General features: G+C 42.6%; 1 protein-coding gene across 1 annotated transcript in view; it reads right to left on the bottom strand.

Moving 5' to 3' along the window:
• Positions 1 to 765: 765 nt before the first annotated feature.
• The window catches only part of RTN4IP1 (reticulon 4 interacting protein 1), a 50,661-nt gene continuing 34,236 nt past the window's right edge, over positions 766 to 17,190 (bottom strand). The window contains exon 9 of the mRNA XM_073675790.1: positions 766 to 4,159. Within this exon, the coding sequence (XP_073531891.1) occupies positions 4,040 to 4,159 (120 nt within the window). The 3' untranslated portion in view covers positions 766 to 4,039. The remainder of the gene's footprint in view (positions 4,160 to 17,190) is intronic.

Raw genomic sequence — 17,190 nt, forward strand, 5'->3', positions numbered from 1 at the left:
CACATAACACATCTGCATCTCTGGCTGCTATGGGCATAAAAGGGGACAAACTTATGGTGTGGCACCCATGCTCCCCTGACCTCAACCCCATTGAGAACCTCTGGAGCATCATCAAAAGGAGTGTCTATGATGGCGGGAGGCAGTTCACATCTAAGCAACAGCTCTGGGAGGGTATTCTGTCCTCATGCAAAACAATTGGAAGCAGAAAGCATCCAAAACCTGACAAATTCAATGGACGAGAGAGTTCAGAAGCTCCTTTCGAACAAGCGGTCCTATGTGCAAATGTAACATCACCTAGAATAAAGTTTTGAGTTGAAAACTGTTTGATTTCAGTTTGTAATAACCTGCTAATGCTTATAATTTCAAAAATGACCATTTTTTTGTTCTTTATTAAAATGAAAAGGTTGAAAACTCTGCTGTGCATAATAATTTGGAACATGCATTTTGAGTGCAGTTTGAGTTTATTTTTTTAAAAAGATACTGTTATCATAGGCAGTTTGTACAAAAACCTTTCAATTGTACTCTAATAGTTATTTGACTGGAAAATTACAATGACTGCAATTCATATAGGTAATTTGGGAAAATCTGAGAAAATATTATTTGCATAATAATTTGGAACACAATGTAAAGTAACACTGCCATCTAGTATCCAGGTGATGGAAAAGAACTGGAAGCTAAAATATTTTAATGTATTGTCAGTTACTAGATCTATTGATCTAAAATATCATGTTTAGCCAAAATAAATTGTGCAAAAATATTGAAACATCAAGCTGCTTGAATGAATTAGGAAAGCCTGCTGATAGAAGATTAGATACAACTAAAATTATATTTGAGGAGTGAAAGTAATGTCATATCCCCTCCATTACAGCTAACTAAGCTGTTTTTTTTAGAATATGTTGCTGTGTAAAAAGTTGTCTCCTCCCCATTTTGCTGGATCTCATCTTCTCTTACATAATTAGGGATCCATTTAACATGCGATCCAACCGTACCATTAATATTTCCATCCTTTCATCAGAGCCATTAGAGATGACCCTACTAAAATGGTCAAAAGGCACTTTAACATGGTTTAGTCAATCTGCAATTCTCAAAATAAAATATACTACCCCATTGTTATTTTTTTTCCCAAGAGCTTCCTATATTTGTACCAGGCTAATTTTTTGCCACTTGCGCATCAATTACAACCAAATTTGGTCTAAAAAAAAATTGGCATGTATTGCCAATGCAACACTTTATTGACTAAAAGATGAACACGTAAATGCACAAATAAAGTGTAAAAATATAATTTATTAAGTAAGGTGCAGGGCAAAATGGAAAAAAAAAATCAAAACCCCCATAACTGGCAATTACAAGTAGTTGAAATTCCCCCTTCCCCACCAAAAAAGGCAATAAAACCTGATCAAAATGTCATGTATACCCCAAAATGGTACCAATGAAACCCAAGCTTAGCAAGCAAAAAAACAAGCCCCCACAGAGCTCCATCAACGGAAAGTCAAAAAAGCTACAGGTTTTTTTAAAAAAAGAAAAAATGGTGACAAAATCAAATTTGCTGTAACTTTAATTGTAGTGACCTGAAGAATCATATTGCCAGGATTTTTCTGGTTATACTGCACAATGAACGTCGTAACATGAAACCCAAAAAACATTGGCGGAATTGTGTTTTCTTTACCATTTCACTGCACTCTAATTTTTTGCTCTTGATTTTCAATACCTTCTCTGGCAAAATGATTCAGCACAGTGGCTCAGTGTTTAGCACTGTAGCCTTGTAGCACTAGTGTCCTGGATTCAAAACCCATCATGGACAACAACTGCAAGGAGGTGGTATGTTCTAAAATAAGGACAGTGATAATGTCTTTAAAGCGCTGTGGAAATTAATGGTGATATATCAGAAAATAAAATAAGTAATTCAAAATTACAGCTCATCCCACAAAAAACAAGCCTTCATATGATAGCGGTCAACAGAAGGTAAGGAAAAAAACAAAAGCGCAAAAACAAAAGTCACATGTTCCTTAAGGACTTAATAACCCATCCAACATTCACTGGCCACTGTGGAGCAATGGCCACCATCTCTTTGAGAGGCCTTTTAACGGACTCATTTCCTTACCTTATATTTTACAGTTAAAAAAAAGGACACGTCTACCAAGTTCAACCTAGGCACGTGAAACAATAAGGGCTCCGTATGTAAAGTTTTTATTTTTTTTCCACTAATAGCAAGATAGACTTGAACAAATTGAAATTGATTATCAAAAAATTTTACAAGATATTCCTAAACTCTGCTTTTTCACAAATGTCTGCAAGAATTTCTTAACCATGTTTTCATTTCTGACATCTACTTAGAAAAATATTTGGGTAGTTTGTTGCGCGCACAGCCATTCTCAAATCCCCCCCAACGCATCTCGAAGGGATTCAGATCCTTGTTTTGAATTGGTCATTCAAGCCAATTTGTTAGCTTTCTTTCAATAACTCCTACTCTGAATAAGTATGCTGCAATGTCATTATAACACAACGGGTCATCATCTTGCATCAATGCCTTACGGTATCATAGGCAGATGGTACCTTCAAACCCACCCTTTAAAAGCAACCCGTTATTCTGTGCTTCAGGCAGCAGGATTCTGGCACTGGCTGCACTATTGCAGCTGTGTATGTTTTACTCTGAAATGATTCATGGTTTCAGAGAAAACATACTTTGAAAAGCCAGCCAGGAGCTATGCATCTTGGAAGATTGGTTTGAGGCAGGTCCCTGACTGGCTTCTCCCCACCCAATCCCCTTGACCAATAGGTCTCTACCTACGAATGTCAGTTTTGAGTGGTGGGGCTGGAAGAAACCATTGGAGACTTGCCTTGGACAAGTCTTACGAGACGCACAGTAAACGGGTGGGTTTTCTAAGTATGTTTCTCTGAAACAGTGTGGCCTCTAGGGTAAAAACCTACAAGCCAGTGTCTAAGTCACCCTGTCCAGTGTCAGACTGAAGTGCCAAGTGCCCACAAGTAACATTGACTCTGGGGTCCCACTGTATACAGCTATGTGCAGATATTACATTACCCGCTTTCACAAATTTATTTATGATTCTATATAATAAAAAATTAAATAGGTTGTTAAATGAATGAGGAGTTGCTTCTTTTGTCATAGTGAATCAACAGTATTGTGCCAACTATTGCTCATTTTGGGAGGTGAGGTACCCACTCTTGCTCAGAAGCCCACCGGGAAATTCACCTGTTCCCATGAATGAAAGTCCAAGCCTGATTCTCCCTGTGGTTTGGTGATTGGTTACCCTAAATGCTATTGAAATAAAAACATACAATTAATTGGGTTTGGAAAAATACATTGTGCATTATGACAGTTTCTCTATTAAAGACAGCACAAACGAATTTTGGGCTGTGGTTGAATGACCTTTTAAGATCCACTCCTATTGTATTTCAAATAAAGCTGTGTGATTAAAATAGGGTTGTCTAAGATTAGGAAACAAATGGTCTATGTATTTTTTTTGTTCTCACAAAAAAGTGAGTGTTGTAGCACGACCATGTTTACTTGAGTGAAGCTGAGCTAAGAGCTAAGATCTATGGACAAAAGTGATGCTAGAAAAAAAAAAAATAGGACTTCCCTCTACAAGCAACACTTTGCTCCACTCATCCACTCCACTCGTTACCCAAGGTTAAATTCACAAGGCCTGAAATTTTAGTTCCCTCATCCAAAATTACATGGCAGTTTTGTGTACAAATGCCAAACAATTATTGAGGGTGACATCTGCAGCAATTCCATTACTTATCCACATGAAAGACATGCTGATGTTGCAACGGATTTGCCAGGACCCAATTCAATTTATCCTAAGAAATTTCTGGATCTTGAACTCCTAATCAGAAAAGGATTTTTATCAGTATTTAGCTACTTCCATTAACCTACTTACCATGACCTTCTGATATCACTCATTATGGACAGAATTTAAAATGGGGCAAAAGATCGCAAATTAGAAAACATCACTGACTCCATGCAAAGAAAAAGCCAGGCAGATAAAAAATGAAGGAAGTACAAAAATGTTTTTTTTTATTTTTTAGGATCAACAACTTGGATGACCGTCTTTCCTCTAGCATGTCCTGCTTCTAACTTTTTGAAGGCTTGAGGGATGGCAGTAAATGGAAGTACTTCTTCAATTACAGGACGTATCTGGAAAAAAAAGAAAAATGGCTTCTGATTTACATGGAATAGTAAATGCAAATGCAATAGGTTAATAAAAGGGTTTTCCCACAAATCACATTTAATTTATTTTTAACTTATTATACCAAAATCACAATACAAAAGAATAGTACAATAAAACAAACTGAACATACTATTCACATGTGTTTTTTCGGTATTGTGTTTTTTTTTTAACAAATATTGAAGGCCGCAAATCATCAAATATATTACGTCAGAATTCTGGCATAAATGGCTTTGAAAAGTCGCAAAACTTTTGCGCAATGCCGAGTTGTGCAAAAATTTCCACGACATTTGGCGTTTTCACACACGTTTTTCCCAGATCTGCTAAAATGGGCCTAGCTGGGGCAGGTGGGGGACATGAAGTTACAGTTGTTCTAAATCAGGACAAGCTATGGCATTCCTTAGTCAGAAATACTATATTACGCCATTCTTTGACTGGAGTAAAATTTGTGGTGAGGCATACCGAGGCGCACGGCACTTGTCAGACACTCCCAATTCATTAAGACATGTGCGCCTCTACATGAATCAGGAGCATCTGACTCCACTACACTCCCTCATCGAGACTGACATGAAAGATCACTGGTCTTGATGAATTGGGGGCCACAGTGATGTTAGTGATTATCTGAGTATGTTACATTCCAAGAGGACCTGTCACCAGGTGAAAAGTGACTCTTATTGTATTCCTGCTGCACCCCTGAGTATTCTGGTTTTAGCGGATTTAAAAGTAACAATATGGTTCCAGAGATATGGGAATTTTTATTTAGTGCTAACTTTCATAGACTTTACAAGAGGGTGTGGCTAACAGGGGAATTTTGCAGAGCAGCCGAAAAACACCCCCCCCCCACCCCCAGAGAATCCTATGAGCCACACCTTTGGAACAGTAGCGAGTATTTGAAAAAAAAAAATACTCAGTTGGAGCAGTGGAATAAAATAATAAAATTGCCCACTTTTCACCCGGTAAAAAGTCCCCTTTAAATCAGATTCTTAAAGGGGTATTCCCATCTCCAAGATCCTATCCCAATATGTAGGAGGTGTAATAATGATGATATTAGCAAATACCTCCAATTAGAAATGTAGTATAGTATTTTTGATTCGCCATCTCTCTTTCCTCTTGTGCAGGCATTGCAGGACCTTAGGTATCCATGGTTACATCCAGTGATAAAGTGACAGTTAGCTAGCTGCTTGTGGTCGTAACCATGGATGCCTAAGGTCCTGCGATGCCTGCATATGAGGAAAGAGAGATAGTGTAGGTTTTCAGAAGAACATGAGGCTAGATGCATTCCATATTTTAGAGAAGGAGCCATTCCTTATTTTTACATACATTTTTTTTTTTTGAATGGTACAGCTTTGTTTTCTAACTTTCACATAGCCTGTTGGCGTCTTTCTATCTCCCATCTTTTTAACAGCAGTTGCTTTACATGCAGAAAAAAATGTCTCATGGGGAAACAGTCCTCATGATAAGGCCGTATCGACTCATGCATAAAATCTAGCAGGCAGATCTCTGGTGTCTGGCTGTTAATTTCTCTAATACTTATCACCCAAATTACCCCAATACCGTGTGCCAGAAATTGACATTGGGCGTCATAAAGGGGTGACATTTGTTCTGGTATAATCTCCCCATTTTTTTAGTTGTGAAGGTGAAAAGCTCCGCCACCTTTGTAATCATGTGGTAATGTATGGTAGCCACACAACTGCTGTTGAAGGTGGGTGCTCTGTGGTAGATTTTAATGTAGACATAGGAAGGTAACACCAGGCACTCCAATTCAAGGTGAAATATTTACGTGTTTATTTAATTTAATCAGAAAGAGGTCTGTGTGCAAATAAGCCAACGTTTCGGTCACATGACCTTGTTCACGGCCTAGGAAGATACAGACTGGTGTAGGCGGAAACGTTGTGACCGAAATGTTGGCGTATTTGCACACAGACCGCTTTTGCTGATGTAGACTTTCAGATTTTAAGTGGTTGAACAAAAATATCCTGTGGGTTGTTTCACAGAGTGTTTTGTGTTATTGTCCATCTGTACTGTGAAACACCGTCCAATCAACCTTGTTGCATTTGATTTAATCTGAGTAGAAAATGTACCCCTGTACACTTCAGAATTCATCCGGCTGCTTCTGTCTTTAGTCATATCATCAATAAACACTAGTGACCTAGTGCCATTGGAGGCCATGCATGCCCATGTCATCATACTGCCTCCACCATGTTCTACAGAGGATGTGGTGGGCTTTGGATCATAAGCCGTTTCAAGTCTTCTCCTCATCATTCTGGTACAGGTTGATCTTAGTTTAATTTATCCAAAGAATGCTTTTCCAGAAATGGGCTGGCTTCTTTAGATGTTTTTTTGGCAAAGTCTAATCTGGCCTTTTTCATTTTTAAAGGGAATCTGTCACCACTTTGGAGTTATCAGACCTCTACTATGGCCATACAGGGTATAGAAAAGTAAATCTATACATACGTGTATGGCCCATAGTAGAGGTCTGACTGCAGAGAAATGTAGTTTTATCTTCTTGGTTTTTCACAGGCTATCCCCGCCCATCTGCTTATTATTACACCAATTCTCCGCCTATGTCCACGTTTACCATACTCCCCCCCCCTCTCCCCGCACGTCACAGGGCCCTGTGACATGCACTTTTCTCTCTCACCTCCCGGCGCATGCGCAAAGCACGGCTCACAGGGAGTGCGCTTTGTTTCCTCCCGGGCCCGTTTGGATGAGCACAGGGAAAAAAGTATACGTCACAGGGCCCTGTGACGTGCGGGGTGGTGGGAAATATGGTAAAGCGAGTGTTCTTCGCTTGGGTGGATGTTGTGGAGGGGTTTTTCTTGACCATGGTAAGGATTCTGCAATCATCCACCACTGTTGTCTTCTGTGGACATCAAGGCCTTTTTTGAGTTCTCGTCCTGACCAGTGCGCTCTTTTTTTCACAGCATGTACCAAACTGTTGATTTGGTCACTCCTAACATTTCTGCTCTCTCTGATGGATTTCTTCTTTCTTTTTCAGCTTAATAATGGTCTGTTTAACTTCCATTGAGAGCTTCTTGGATCGCATGTTGTGAGTTCAAAGCAACAGCCTCCAAATACAAATGGCACACCTGGAATCTGCTCAAGACCTTTTACCCGCTTAATTGATGATGGATTAACAATGGAAAAGCTCATGCAGTCAATTAAAGAGCTTTTGAGATGTCCAATTACGTTTGGTCCCTTGAAAAAGAGGCAGCTACATATTAAAGAGCTGTAATTCTTAAACCCTTACTCCAATTAGGATGTGAAAACAATCAAATTAAAGCTGAGAATTTGCACTTTCTGCCCATATTGATTATATAACGGTATCTTGAATATGTTTTGGTAAAAATCTAAAATGGCAAAACTTCAAACAGCAGAAGATTGGCAAGATTTGTATCTTCCATGTATTGTCTACTATGAATTGTGTAGAAGTGAGTTTTGCCATCAGCAAATGTATCTATAATGCAGATATTAAGCCCCTAGTATCTTGAGAGCAGTATACACCTATTAAACGGCATTGTAAGGCTGGGCTGTCAGTAGTTAGGAACTGGCATGTATATAGGGTAGAAAGCGTTCGATAGGTTACACATTCCTGTAGCTTTGTAAAAGATTTGCTAGGATTATCAATGTGCACATTTCCTATACACTCCAAGCAGATGAGAAAACTTGGGAATGTGCTATAATGTACAACCGGGGGAAAGTTTGTGAGATCGGGCCACTTACTTAGCGGCATGCCATACCTGTATAGCCAAATTATCAAGCAAGAGACTATGAGGGTAAAGTGTTGGCTGCTTTAGAATAGCCCATAAAGATGGAGGTCTGTAAATAATAAGTCAAGCAATATTCATATGTGAGAAAGAGGTTCAACCCATTTGTTGAGGAACCTCAGACACCCAGATTTATACAAAAAAATTGGGTAATGCCCTCCCTGAGCCCTGTGCACAAATTACCATCAACTAGTTGCATGACTATTTGCATTGTTGCTCCATTATTGGTTTCAAATACACAGCCACTAAACAATCTAAAAATAATTAAAATATATATGTGTTTTATATTAAATATCATTTTAAATATATAGTTCACCAGTTCATCCTGTTTACTATATGGTCAGTCATATCAGGAATTTATTTGAATATTGAACTGATATTTGTATAATAAGGAAGCAAATGATTTGTTTTCACCAGAAACCAGAGGTCAGTAGGTTTGATCGATATCACTTCATCTCTTGTATTGTTTAAGTAATTCGATTCTATTCAATGATAAAAAAAACACTGAGACGTGAATACCAGAGTGGTGATCCCCTCCATCTAGCATTGCACAATTACGCTATTTGCATTGATCGGCGACATTGTGTATCTAATCCTGCAACGGCTGACCATACAGTGGGACAACATAACACTGAGCCACTGCTAAAATCAACTGAGTCAGTTGAAAGTCCTTCCGGTATTAAGGCAGCAGAGGCGGCGAAGGCTTGGTGCAGGATGAATGCACAATGATCAGGGGAGATTAGGTAAATAATAAAGTCACAGCCTATGTTCTGCAGAATATCAGATTCCTGGCACAAGGCACTTTTGTTGTGTTCTGGGAAGAGGGATTAACACGTAGGTCTACAGAGAGCAGGGATTAGAAAAATCTACATTTGTTTATGCAAAATTATCATGAATGACACAGAGTTTACTCTCCACATGGTGGTTACTTCCTCTATTTCTCCCACCACAAAATCATAAACAACGTAAAATTAAGTCTACACTAAGTGGAAATGCTCAATTACTAGAGTTAAAGAGGGTTGTCCATTGAAAATAAATTATACCTATCCACAGGATAGTCAGTAATTTGTTGATTGGTGGGGTCCGGCTGTTGGAATCCGCACTGATCGGCAGAATGGGGAACTTTAATCCTCGTTAGAAGGGAGCGGCAGTGTGCATGCCCAACCTGCCGCTCCATTCATTGCTTATGACTTTTTCGAAAGCTCCATAGAAAACACACGTCTGCGACTAAAAAGCTGTTTGATTATTTTCATATAATTTCCATCCTAAGCGTCAGGACTTGCCACAAACCTATAGGTTCTTCTGCAAACTCTGGTGTGAATCATCGGCAGGCAGCTTATTTTCTTTCCCCATTAACATCAATAGGAACTGCACGATTGGTTGGTGGCAGTCAGGTGGTTAGTGAAAGGTCCTTATGCTTTCAAGAAACTTGCATTGGAATTTCATTAATCAACAGTGTTTCCCCAAATTAGCATTATGGCTTTCCACAAGTGTATTAATTCGCCTTACCGTTTCTGTTTCATTTGTGGTGAATATACAGTGTTGAATCAACAGCTGAATATTACAGACTTTGTGAAAAAAGTATACTTAACATACTTCAGACTAAAACTTGGAGATCAAGATAAAGTTTAGGCGCCTCATAACGTGTGCAAATGGCGTGTTGAGGACCTCCGAAATTGGTTCAAGGATAAGAAATAAAGCTTTCCGTTATGGGATTCCTATCGTATGGCGAGAGCAAAAGAACCATAGTGACGACTGTTACTTTTGTTAATGCAACGTGAAAGGGTATAATTCCAAATGGAAGCATTCCATTTCATACCGCAATATTCACTCAGCAATTCGTCCCATCCCTCTTGGCACAGATATACCAGTACCCAAGGCCCCTGCTACCTTGGAAGAGATACCTAGCTCCGATGAAGGTGGAATCATACCTGAACCAGATGACGAATCAAGTTCTGACTTTGAAGAGGATACAAGACCAACATTTTTTTCCCAGGAGGAGATGAAGGATTTAGTAAGAGACTTGAATCTTCCCAAAGATGCCGCTGAGTTACCTGGATCAAGGCTCAAAAGCAGGAATTTATTGTTACCAGGAGTGTCTTTTACATGGTTCAGACATCGTGAAAAGGAGTTCATTCCTTACTTTGCCCAGGAAGAAAAGTTGGTTTATTGCATCGATGTCGAAGGTTTGATGGGTCAATTCAAAATCCAATATGATTCAGCGCAATGGCATCTTTTTATAGATTCTTCAAAAAGAAGTCTCAAAGCAGTTTTACTCCACAACGGTGGTTTTTACGCTTCTATCTCTGTAGGTCATTCCGTACACTTGAAGGAAACCTACGAGAACTTGGAATTTGTTCTTTGTAAACTTAAATATGAAGACCACGGTTGGCAAGTGTGTGGGGATTTGAAGGTCTTGTGCATGCTGCTCGGGCAACAAGCTGGGCATACCAAATACCCTTGTTTTCTGTGTCTGTGGGACAGTTGAGACCGACAAAATCACTGGACCAAGATGAGTTGGCAGTCGAGGGTGCTCACAGTTGGTGAAAAAAGGTCCTCCAAGAAACTTTGGTACCTCCCTATAAAATTGTTCTACCACCTCTCCACATAAAATTGGGCTTAATGAAGCAATTCATAAAATCACTTCCAAGAGATGGGGAATGCTTCAAATACTTGGTCACCAAGTTTCCAAGCCTCTCAGAGGCAAAATTGAAGGAAGGTGTGTTCGTTGGACCAGACATTAGAATGCTTATAGGTGACAAAGAGTTTGTCAATACCATGACGGATCCTCAAAAAGAAGGTTGGAATGCATTTAAAAAGAGGTCGTAGAGAAATTTTTAGGCAATAAAAAAAGATCCTAACTACAAAAAGATTGTCGGACGAATGCTGAAAGCATTTCAAGCTTTAGGTTGCCTGATGAGTTTGAAAGTGCATTTTCTCCTTTCCCACCTTGACTAATTTCCTGAAAATTTGGGAGCTGTGAGTGAAGAGCAAGGTGAACGATTCCACTAGGACATTAAAGAGATGGAAAGAAGATACCAGGGAAAATGGAGAATTACAACGATGGCAGACTATTGTTGGATGCTTCAGAGAGACATTCCAGATGCTACTCACAAGTGTAAATGTACCAAGAGAAGCCTCACAGGGGTAAAAAAATAAATAAATAAATAAATCGATTTTAGTGATTGTTAGTAGTGTTGAGCCACCCCCGTAGTGTTCGAGTTCGGTTCGGTTTGTCGAACACCCGTGTGTTCGCCGAACTGTTCGTCGAACACCTTCGAACACCGTTAAAACCAATGGCAGGCAAACAAAAACACATAGAAACACATAGAAAACACCTTCAAAGGTGTCCAAAAGCTGACAAACTGCTCAGAAGACACAACTAACACATGGAAAAGTGACAAGTACATATAGTCATGCGAAAAGAAAAGAGGTGGAGGAGTAAAAGGAGGGGGAGACACAGATATAGGCATGTCATGCCCTTCTAAAATCCAAAAAGTGAGAAGCCGACACGTTCAGTCCGCTCCTGCCCGTGCCACCTCCGCGTCGCCGGGTTTGTGCCAGAGCCGCGGTGAACCCTGACGGCCAGCCCCCCCTCTCCCAATACTGGTGCCTGTCCGCTGGTGGGTCGAGCGAGCCCCCCTGTGGTGGAGGCAGCTCTAAGCTTTTTAATTTAAATTGTCTCTCTAATTTGAATGAATACACTTTAAATCCATTTACAAGGATCTATTGGAGGGCAAGTCTCATGCCAGCAGCCGCGTAATTCCAGCTCCAGTAGCGTCCACTAAAGCTGCTGCAATTAAAAAGCTTTTATAAGGATCGAGCTCGGCTGTCCACCGCAAGGCATCCTACTGCCAGTCCCAGCCCATATGCCTTGGGGTGCCTCCTGATGCTCTTCACTGAGTATCCCATGGTCCCGAAGCATTTCCTTTGAAAAAATTAAGTGTCCAAACTACAGGTGGTGTAGCTTGCTTAACAGCCGGGATAATCCGCTGACTAGCAGACACTGCTACTAGGCACAAAGTATTTCCTGGGCTAGATGCAGTTAAAAATTTGTAATTAGATACTCTCGTTGGATGCTGAGAAAGCATTCCATAGAGTCTCCTGGCACGCCATATATGATTCTCTTAAAAAGCTTGGGGTAGGGGTCTAGGGGACCCTTTTATAGCCAAAATCACGGCCCTGTATCGCAATACGTCACCTAGGCTGAAGATAAATGGAACTGTAGCACCCTGAGGGCTCGGTTGCTACAGAGGTATTGCACCTCACCCAGAGGTGTGATATCTCACTCTCAGGTAAGGATGTAGTGTGGATCAGGACCCGACACCTGCATGCATTACACCACATTGCCGTGGGGCAGGGCGACCAATATGCCCCTGAGATGGGCACGACAGTCCCTGTCCCTGACTGGAGTGGGGGGAGGGAACACTGAGGAAGGGGAACCCTGTAGTGCAGGAGCAGGGAGGAAGCAGTTCCTGGGTGCATTGAGAAGGGAGTATAAAAGGTGGGCACCATCTTAGTTCAGTGCAGAGAAGTCTGAGCAGAAATGACAGGGAGCAGGGGCTCTGCATGAGCTCTGCTCCGGAGGCGGGCCTAGTAACAGAGGCCCAGGCCTGGAAGAGGGAGAAGGAAGGAAGAGGAGCGGAGAAGGCTCCAGGAACGAGGAACGAAGGGATCCCAGGGGTGCGGACGGGCGAGTCGCCACCGCACGCCCGAATCCACCTGCGTGGATGGGTCAGGCCAAAGGGGGAGACCGGTCCCCGAAACTAGTGGAGGCAGGAAACGACCCTCAGCTAGAAACAGGAGGCTGTGACATTTTATGTGGCGCAGCCCCTCGCTACACCCGCTAGGAAGGCACCACATAGGGTCAGGGAAACTGGCGCCAAGTTTACCAAGAGGAGGCCCGAGGCAGCCGGACAGAAGGGTTGGTAAGAAAGGCCAGACAAAGGACACACAAAGGGGGTCCTGTGAAGCGCTCCAAAGTTATCTGGGAGTTGTCTGAGCCCCTCACCTGGTGAGCACAGTACGACGTGGGCAGCCGTTACCTGCAGACGTGGTCTGGATAATAAGAACTGTGAGTAAAGGCCCTGGACTGCATCACTGACTCCGTGTCGTTACTGCTGCTGCCCTGCACCATCACCCCCATCCTCCGCATACACTGCCCTGAGGCTATACTCCTGCCGTGAGGAGTTATGCTACGCTCTGCTGCACCCACAACATCAGCCTCAGCGGTCTGCCCTGGAGCGGCGGTTCACTCTGACCGCAATCCACGGGTGGCGTAGTCGGACATTTAAACATCAAAACCACATAAATAGTTCCGCCACTGGTTTGACCGCCCTGAGCCACGGAACCGGGTCGCCGCCACGGAGACTCAACCACCAGCATCCACCAAAAAGGGTCCGGCTCCGGGTGTCCCAAGGCCCAGGGGGCGCGTCAGAACATTTTCATCACCTTTCACAATCACCAATGGGACAAGGCAGGGATGTTCTCTGTCCCCTCTCTTATACATCCTAGTGACGGAGCACCTGCTCTCATCAATTCGCCATAACCCCAATATTAGGTGGATTGAGGTGGGAGGCACCGAGTACAAGTGCTCTCTATTTGCTGATGATGTCCTAGTATATATCACTCAATCACATATATCCATCCATGCTGTTATGGCTGAAATAGATCACTTTGTTACATGGTCAAATTTTAAAATCAATGCAGCGAAGTCTGAGGCCCTCGATGTCTCCCTCCCCAAATCCATATAGGATTCCATCCAGTCCAACTTTCCCTTTGCCTGGCCCTCACAGGGTATCAAATACTTAGGAATTCCTATTCATAGAGACCTCTCCCATCTATGTTATCTTAATTTTGGGCCCTTTATTGAACAACTCCATACAGACCACGGTTGGCAAGTTAGAACTGTAAGATTCACTACGTGAACCACTGGTGTTTTGTGGAAAAGCACATGTACACTGTGTTCCAAATTATTATGCAAAAAGTGTTTAGGAGTGATAAGGGAAGAATTTGTTTGTCAGTTAAACTCATTGATGGTGATGTGTGTCAGGGCTCTTTATATCACTGTAAGCAATTGCAGACACCTGTGCTAATTAGTTTGGCAGGTGTGTCCAATGAAAGGCAAGACTACTTAAGAAGGCTCTCTCACATTATTAAGCAGCCTACATTTTCTGCCAAAATGGGAAAGAAAAAGGATGTGTCGGCTGCTGAGAAGCAACAAATTGTGGAATGTTTAGGTCAAGGCATGACTACAATCAACATTGTGCGATGATCAGGATGAAGTGTCTTGGCAATCAAGAAGTATGTAGCTGATTCACAGTACACACGTGTGCGTGCTGATAAGGGCAAATTGAGGACTCTTTCCTACAGGCAATTACGTCAGGTTGAAAGAGCAGCGGCAAAAAAGCCTTGTCATAGCAGCAGACAAGTTTTTGAAGCTGCTGATGCCTCCAACGTCCCCCGAACAACAAGATGCAGGGTCCTTCAGAGGTTTGCAGCTGTGCATACGCCATCCTGTCGACCTCCTCTATCCACTTCACACAAGCAGAAACGGCTCCAGTGGGCCAAACATTACATGAAGACTGATTTCAAAACAGTTTTGTTCACGGATGAGTGCCGTGCAGCGCTCGATGGTCCAGATGGATGGAGTGGAGGATGGCTGGTTGATGGACACCCCACGCAAACACGGCTACAGCGCCAACAAGGAGGAGGTGGAGTAATGTTTTGGGCTGGAATCATGGGGAGAGAGATTGTCGGCCCCTTTAGGATCCCTGAAGGCGCTAAAGATGAACTCCATAATGTATGTGGATTTTCTCAAACAGCACTTCCTGCCATGGTTCAAGAAGAAGAACCGTGTATTTCACAGCAAGATCATTTTTTTGCATGATAATGCACCATCTCATGCTGCACATAAAACATCTGCATCTCTGGCTGATATGGGCATAAAAGGGGACAAACTTATGGTGTGACCCCCATGCTCCCCTGACCTCTACCCCATTTAGAACCTTTGGAGCATCATTAAAAGGAGTGTCTATGATGGCGGGAGGCAGTTCACATCTAAGCAACAGCTCTGGGAGGGTATTCTGTCCTCATGCAAAACAATTGAAGCAGAAACCATCCAAAACCTGACAAATTCAATGGACGAGAGAGTTCAGAAGCTCCTTTCGAACAAGGGGTCCTATGTGAAAATGTAACATCACCTAGAATAAAGTTTTGAGTTGAAAACTGTTTGATTTCAGTTTCTAACAACCTGCTAATGCTTATAATTTCAAAAATGACCATTTTTTTAGTCTTTATTAAAATGAAAAGGTTGATCGAAAAGTTTGGGGGATCTAAGAGTGTGGCAACCCAGTAGTCATGATTACTTCGAATTCTGACAATATGAGGGTCATGCTGCAGGTAGTGCAGCAAGAAGGCACTTATGTGTCTTGCGCATCTCGGAGCCCCAAAATTATTTTCCGGGCTAGATGCAGCTAAAAATTATTATTAATTTTAAATCTGGTGAAGCTTTAGTATAGATGGCCTAATAGGATCAGTGCTGCACACTGCTACAAAGCCCAAATTATTTTCCAGTCAAGATACAGATAAACATGATTAGTAATTTTAAATCTGGTGGAGCTTATTATAGATGGCCTAATAGAATCAGTGCTGCACACTGCTACAAAGCCCAAATTATTTTCCAGCCAAGATACAGATAAACATGATTAGTAATTTGAAAGCTTAAAACGGTTGGTAGGGTGATTTTAACCAATCATCAAGCTTTTACTCTCCCCAGGATGACACAGGGGTAGAAAAGTCGTTTCGGATCCATGATTTGTTCATCTTTATGAACGTGAGTCTGTCTACATTATCAGTGGAGAGCCGCGTGCGCTTATCTGTCAGCACACCACCAGCAGCGCTGAACACACGTTCAGACAGAACGCTGGCTGCGGGGCATGACAAGATCTCCAAGGCGTAAGTGGCTAGCTCCGGCCATTTATCCAGATTGGAAGCCCAAAAAGAGCAAGGGTCCAGTGACACAGTCATGGCTTCAATGTTTACTTGGAGATACTCCTGTACCATCGTCTCTAGGCGTTGACTATGTGTCAGACTTCTTGTCTCCTGTGGCCTTGCAAAGGATGGGCTAAAAAAGTGGTGAAATGATTCCGCAAAATTGATGTTACCAGCAGATACTGTGGTTCTGTTACGGTTTGAGTGCTGAACACTTGACGGTCCCACGGTTGGCAAGTTGGAACTGTGAGATTCACTACGTGCACCACTGGTATTTTGTGGAAAAGCACATGTAAGATTCTGCAACAGTCTCTGCTGATACTCCTGCATGCGTGCATCCCTTTCTATGGCAGGAATAATTTCTGCAAATTTACTTTTGTACCGGGCATCTAACAGTGTGGCAACCCTGTAGTCAGGATTATTTCTAATTCTCACAATTCGAGGGTCATGTTGCAGGTAGTGCAGCAAGAAGGCACTCATGTGTGTTGCGCATCCAGGAGCACCAAGTCCCTGTTGTGTTGGTGGCGAGGTAACAATCATGCTTCCTTCCTCTGTCCTCTCCCCCCAACCTCGCACAACAGAAATGTGATCAAGGTCTCCCTCATCTGATGAGTCTTCCATCAGTTCGTCCTCCACTTCTTCCTGGGCTCCTGCACCTTCCTCACTAGTTTGGCTGCTACCATGCGCCCTGGTAAAACCATCTCCCCCACCCTCACATGCCTGCCGCCTTGGTGCTGCCGACCGTCTGGACCTTGCAGATGTTAGCCCTTCCGCATACAACTCCTCCTCCTCTACTTCCTCCACCTCCTCTTGTGCCACCACCTGACTCCGAATTCTGTTTAACATGTGCTCCAGCATGTAAATCACCGGAATAGTCATGCTGATAATGGCATCGTCAGCACTAAACATCTTCGTCGCCATTTCAAAACTGTGCAGAAGGGTGCATAGGTCCCTGATCTGAGACCACTCCTCCAGCGTGATTTGCCCCACCTCTGGATCTCGTTGGCCCAGGCTATACGTCAGAACGTATTGCACCAGGGCTTGTCGGTGCTGCCACAGTCGCTGCAACATGTGCAGAGTCGAATTCCACCGGGTAGGCACATCGCATTTTAGCCGGTGAAGTGGCAGGCCCAACGACTTCTGTAGAGATGTAAGTCGCTGAGCTGCGGGATGCGAACGGCGGAAGTGAGCACACAGCGACCGTGCCCTCTGCAGAAGGCCATCTAGTCTGGGATAGTGGG

This window comes from Phyllobates terribilis, unplaced genomic scaffold (genome assembly GCF_046119375.1).
Source record: "Phyllobates terribilis strain yellow unplaced genomic scaffold, ASM4611937v1 Scaffold_3__8_contigs__length_932513732, whole genome shotgun sequence".
Classification (NCBI taxonomy): Eukaryota; Metazoa; Chordata; class Amphibia; order Anura; family Dendrobatidae; genus Phyllobates; species Phyllobates terribilis.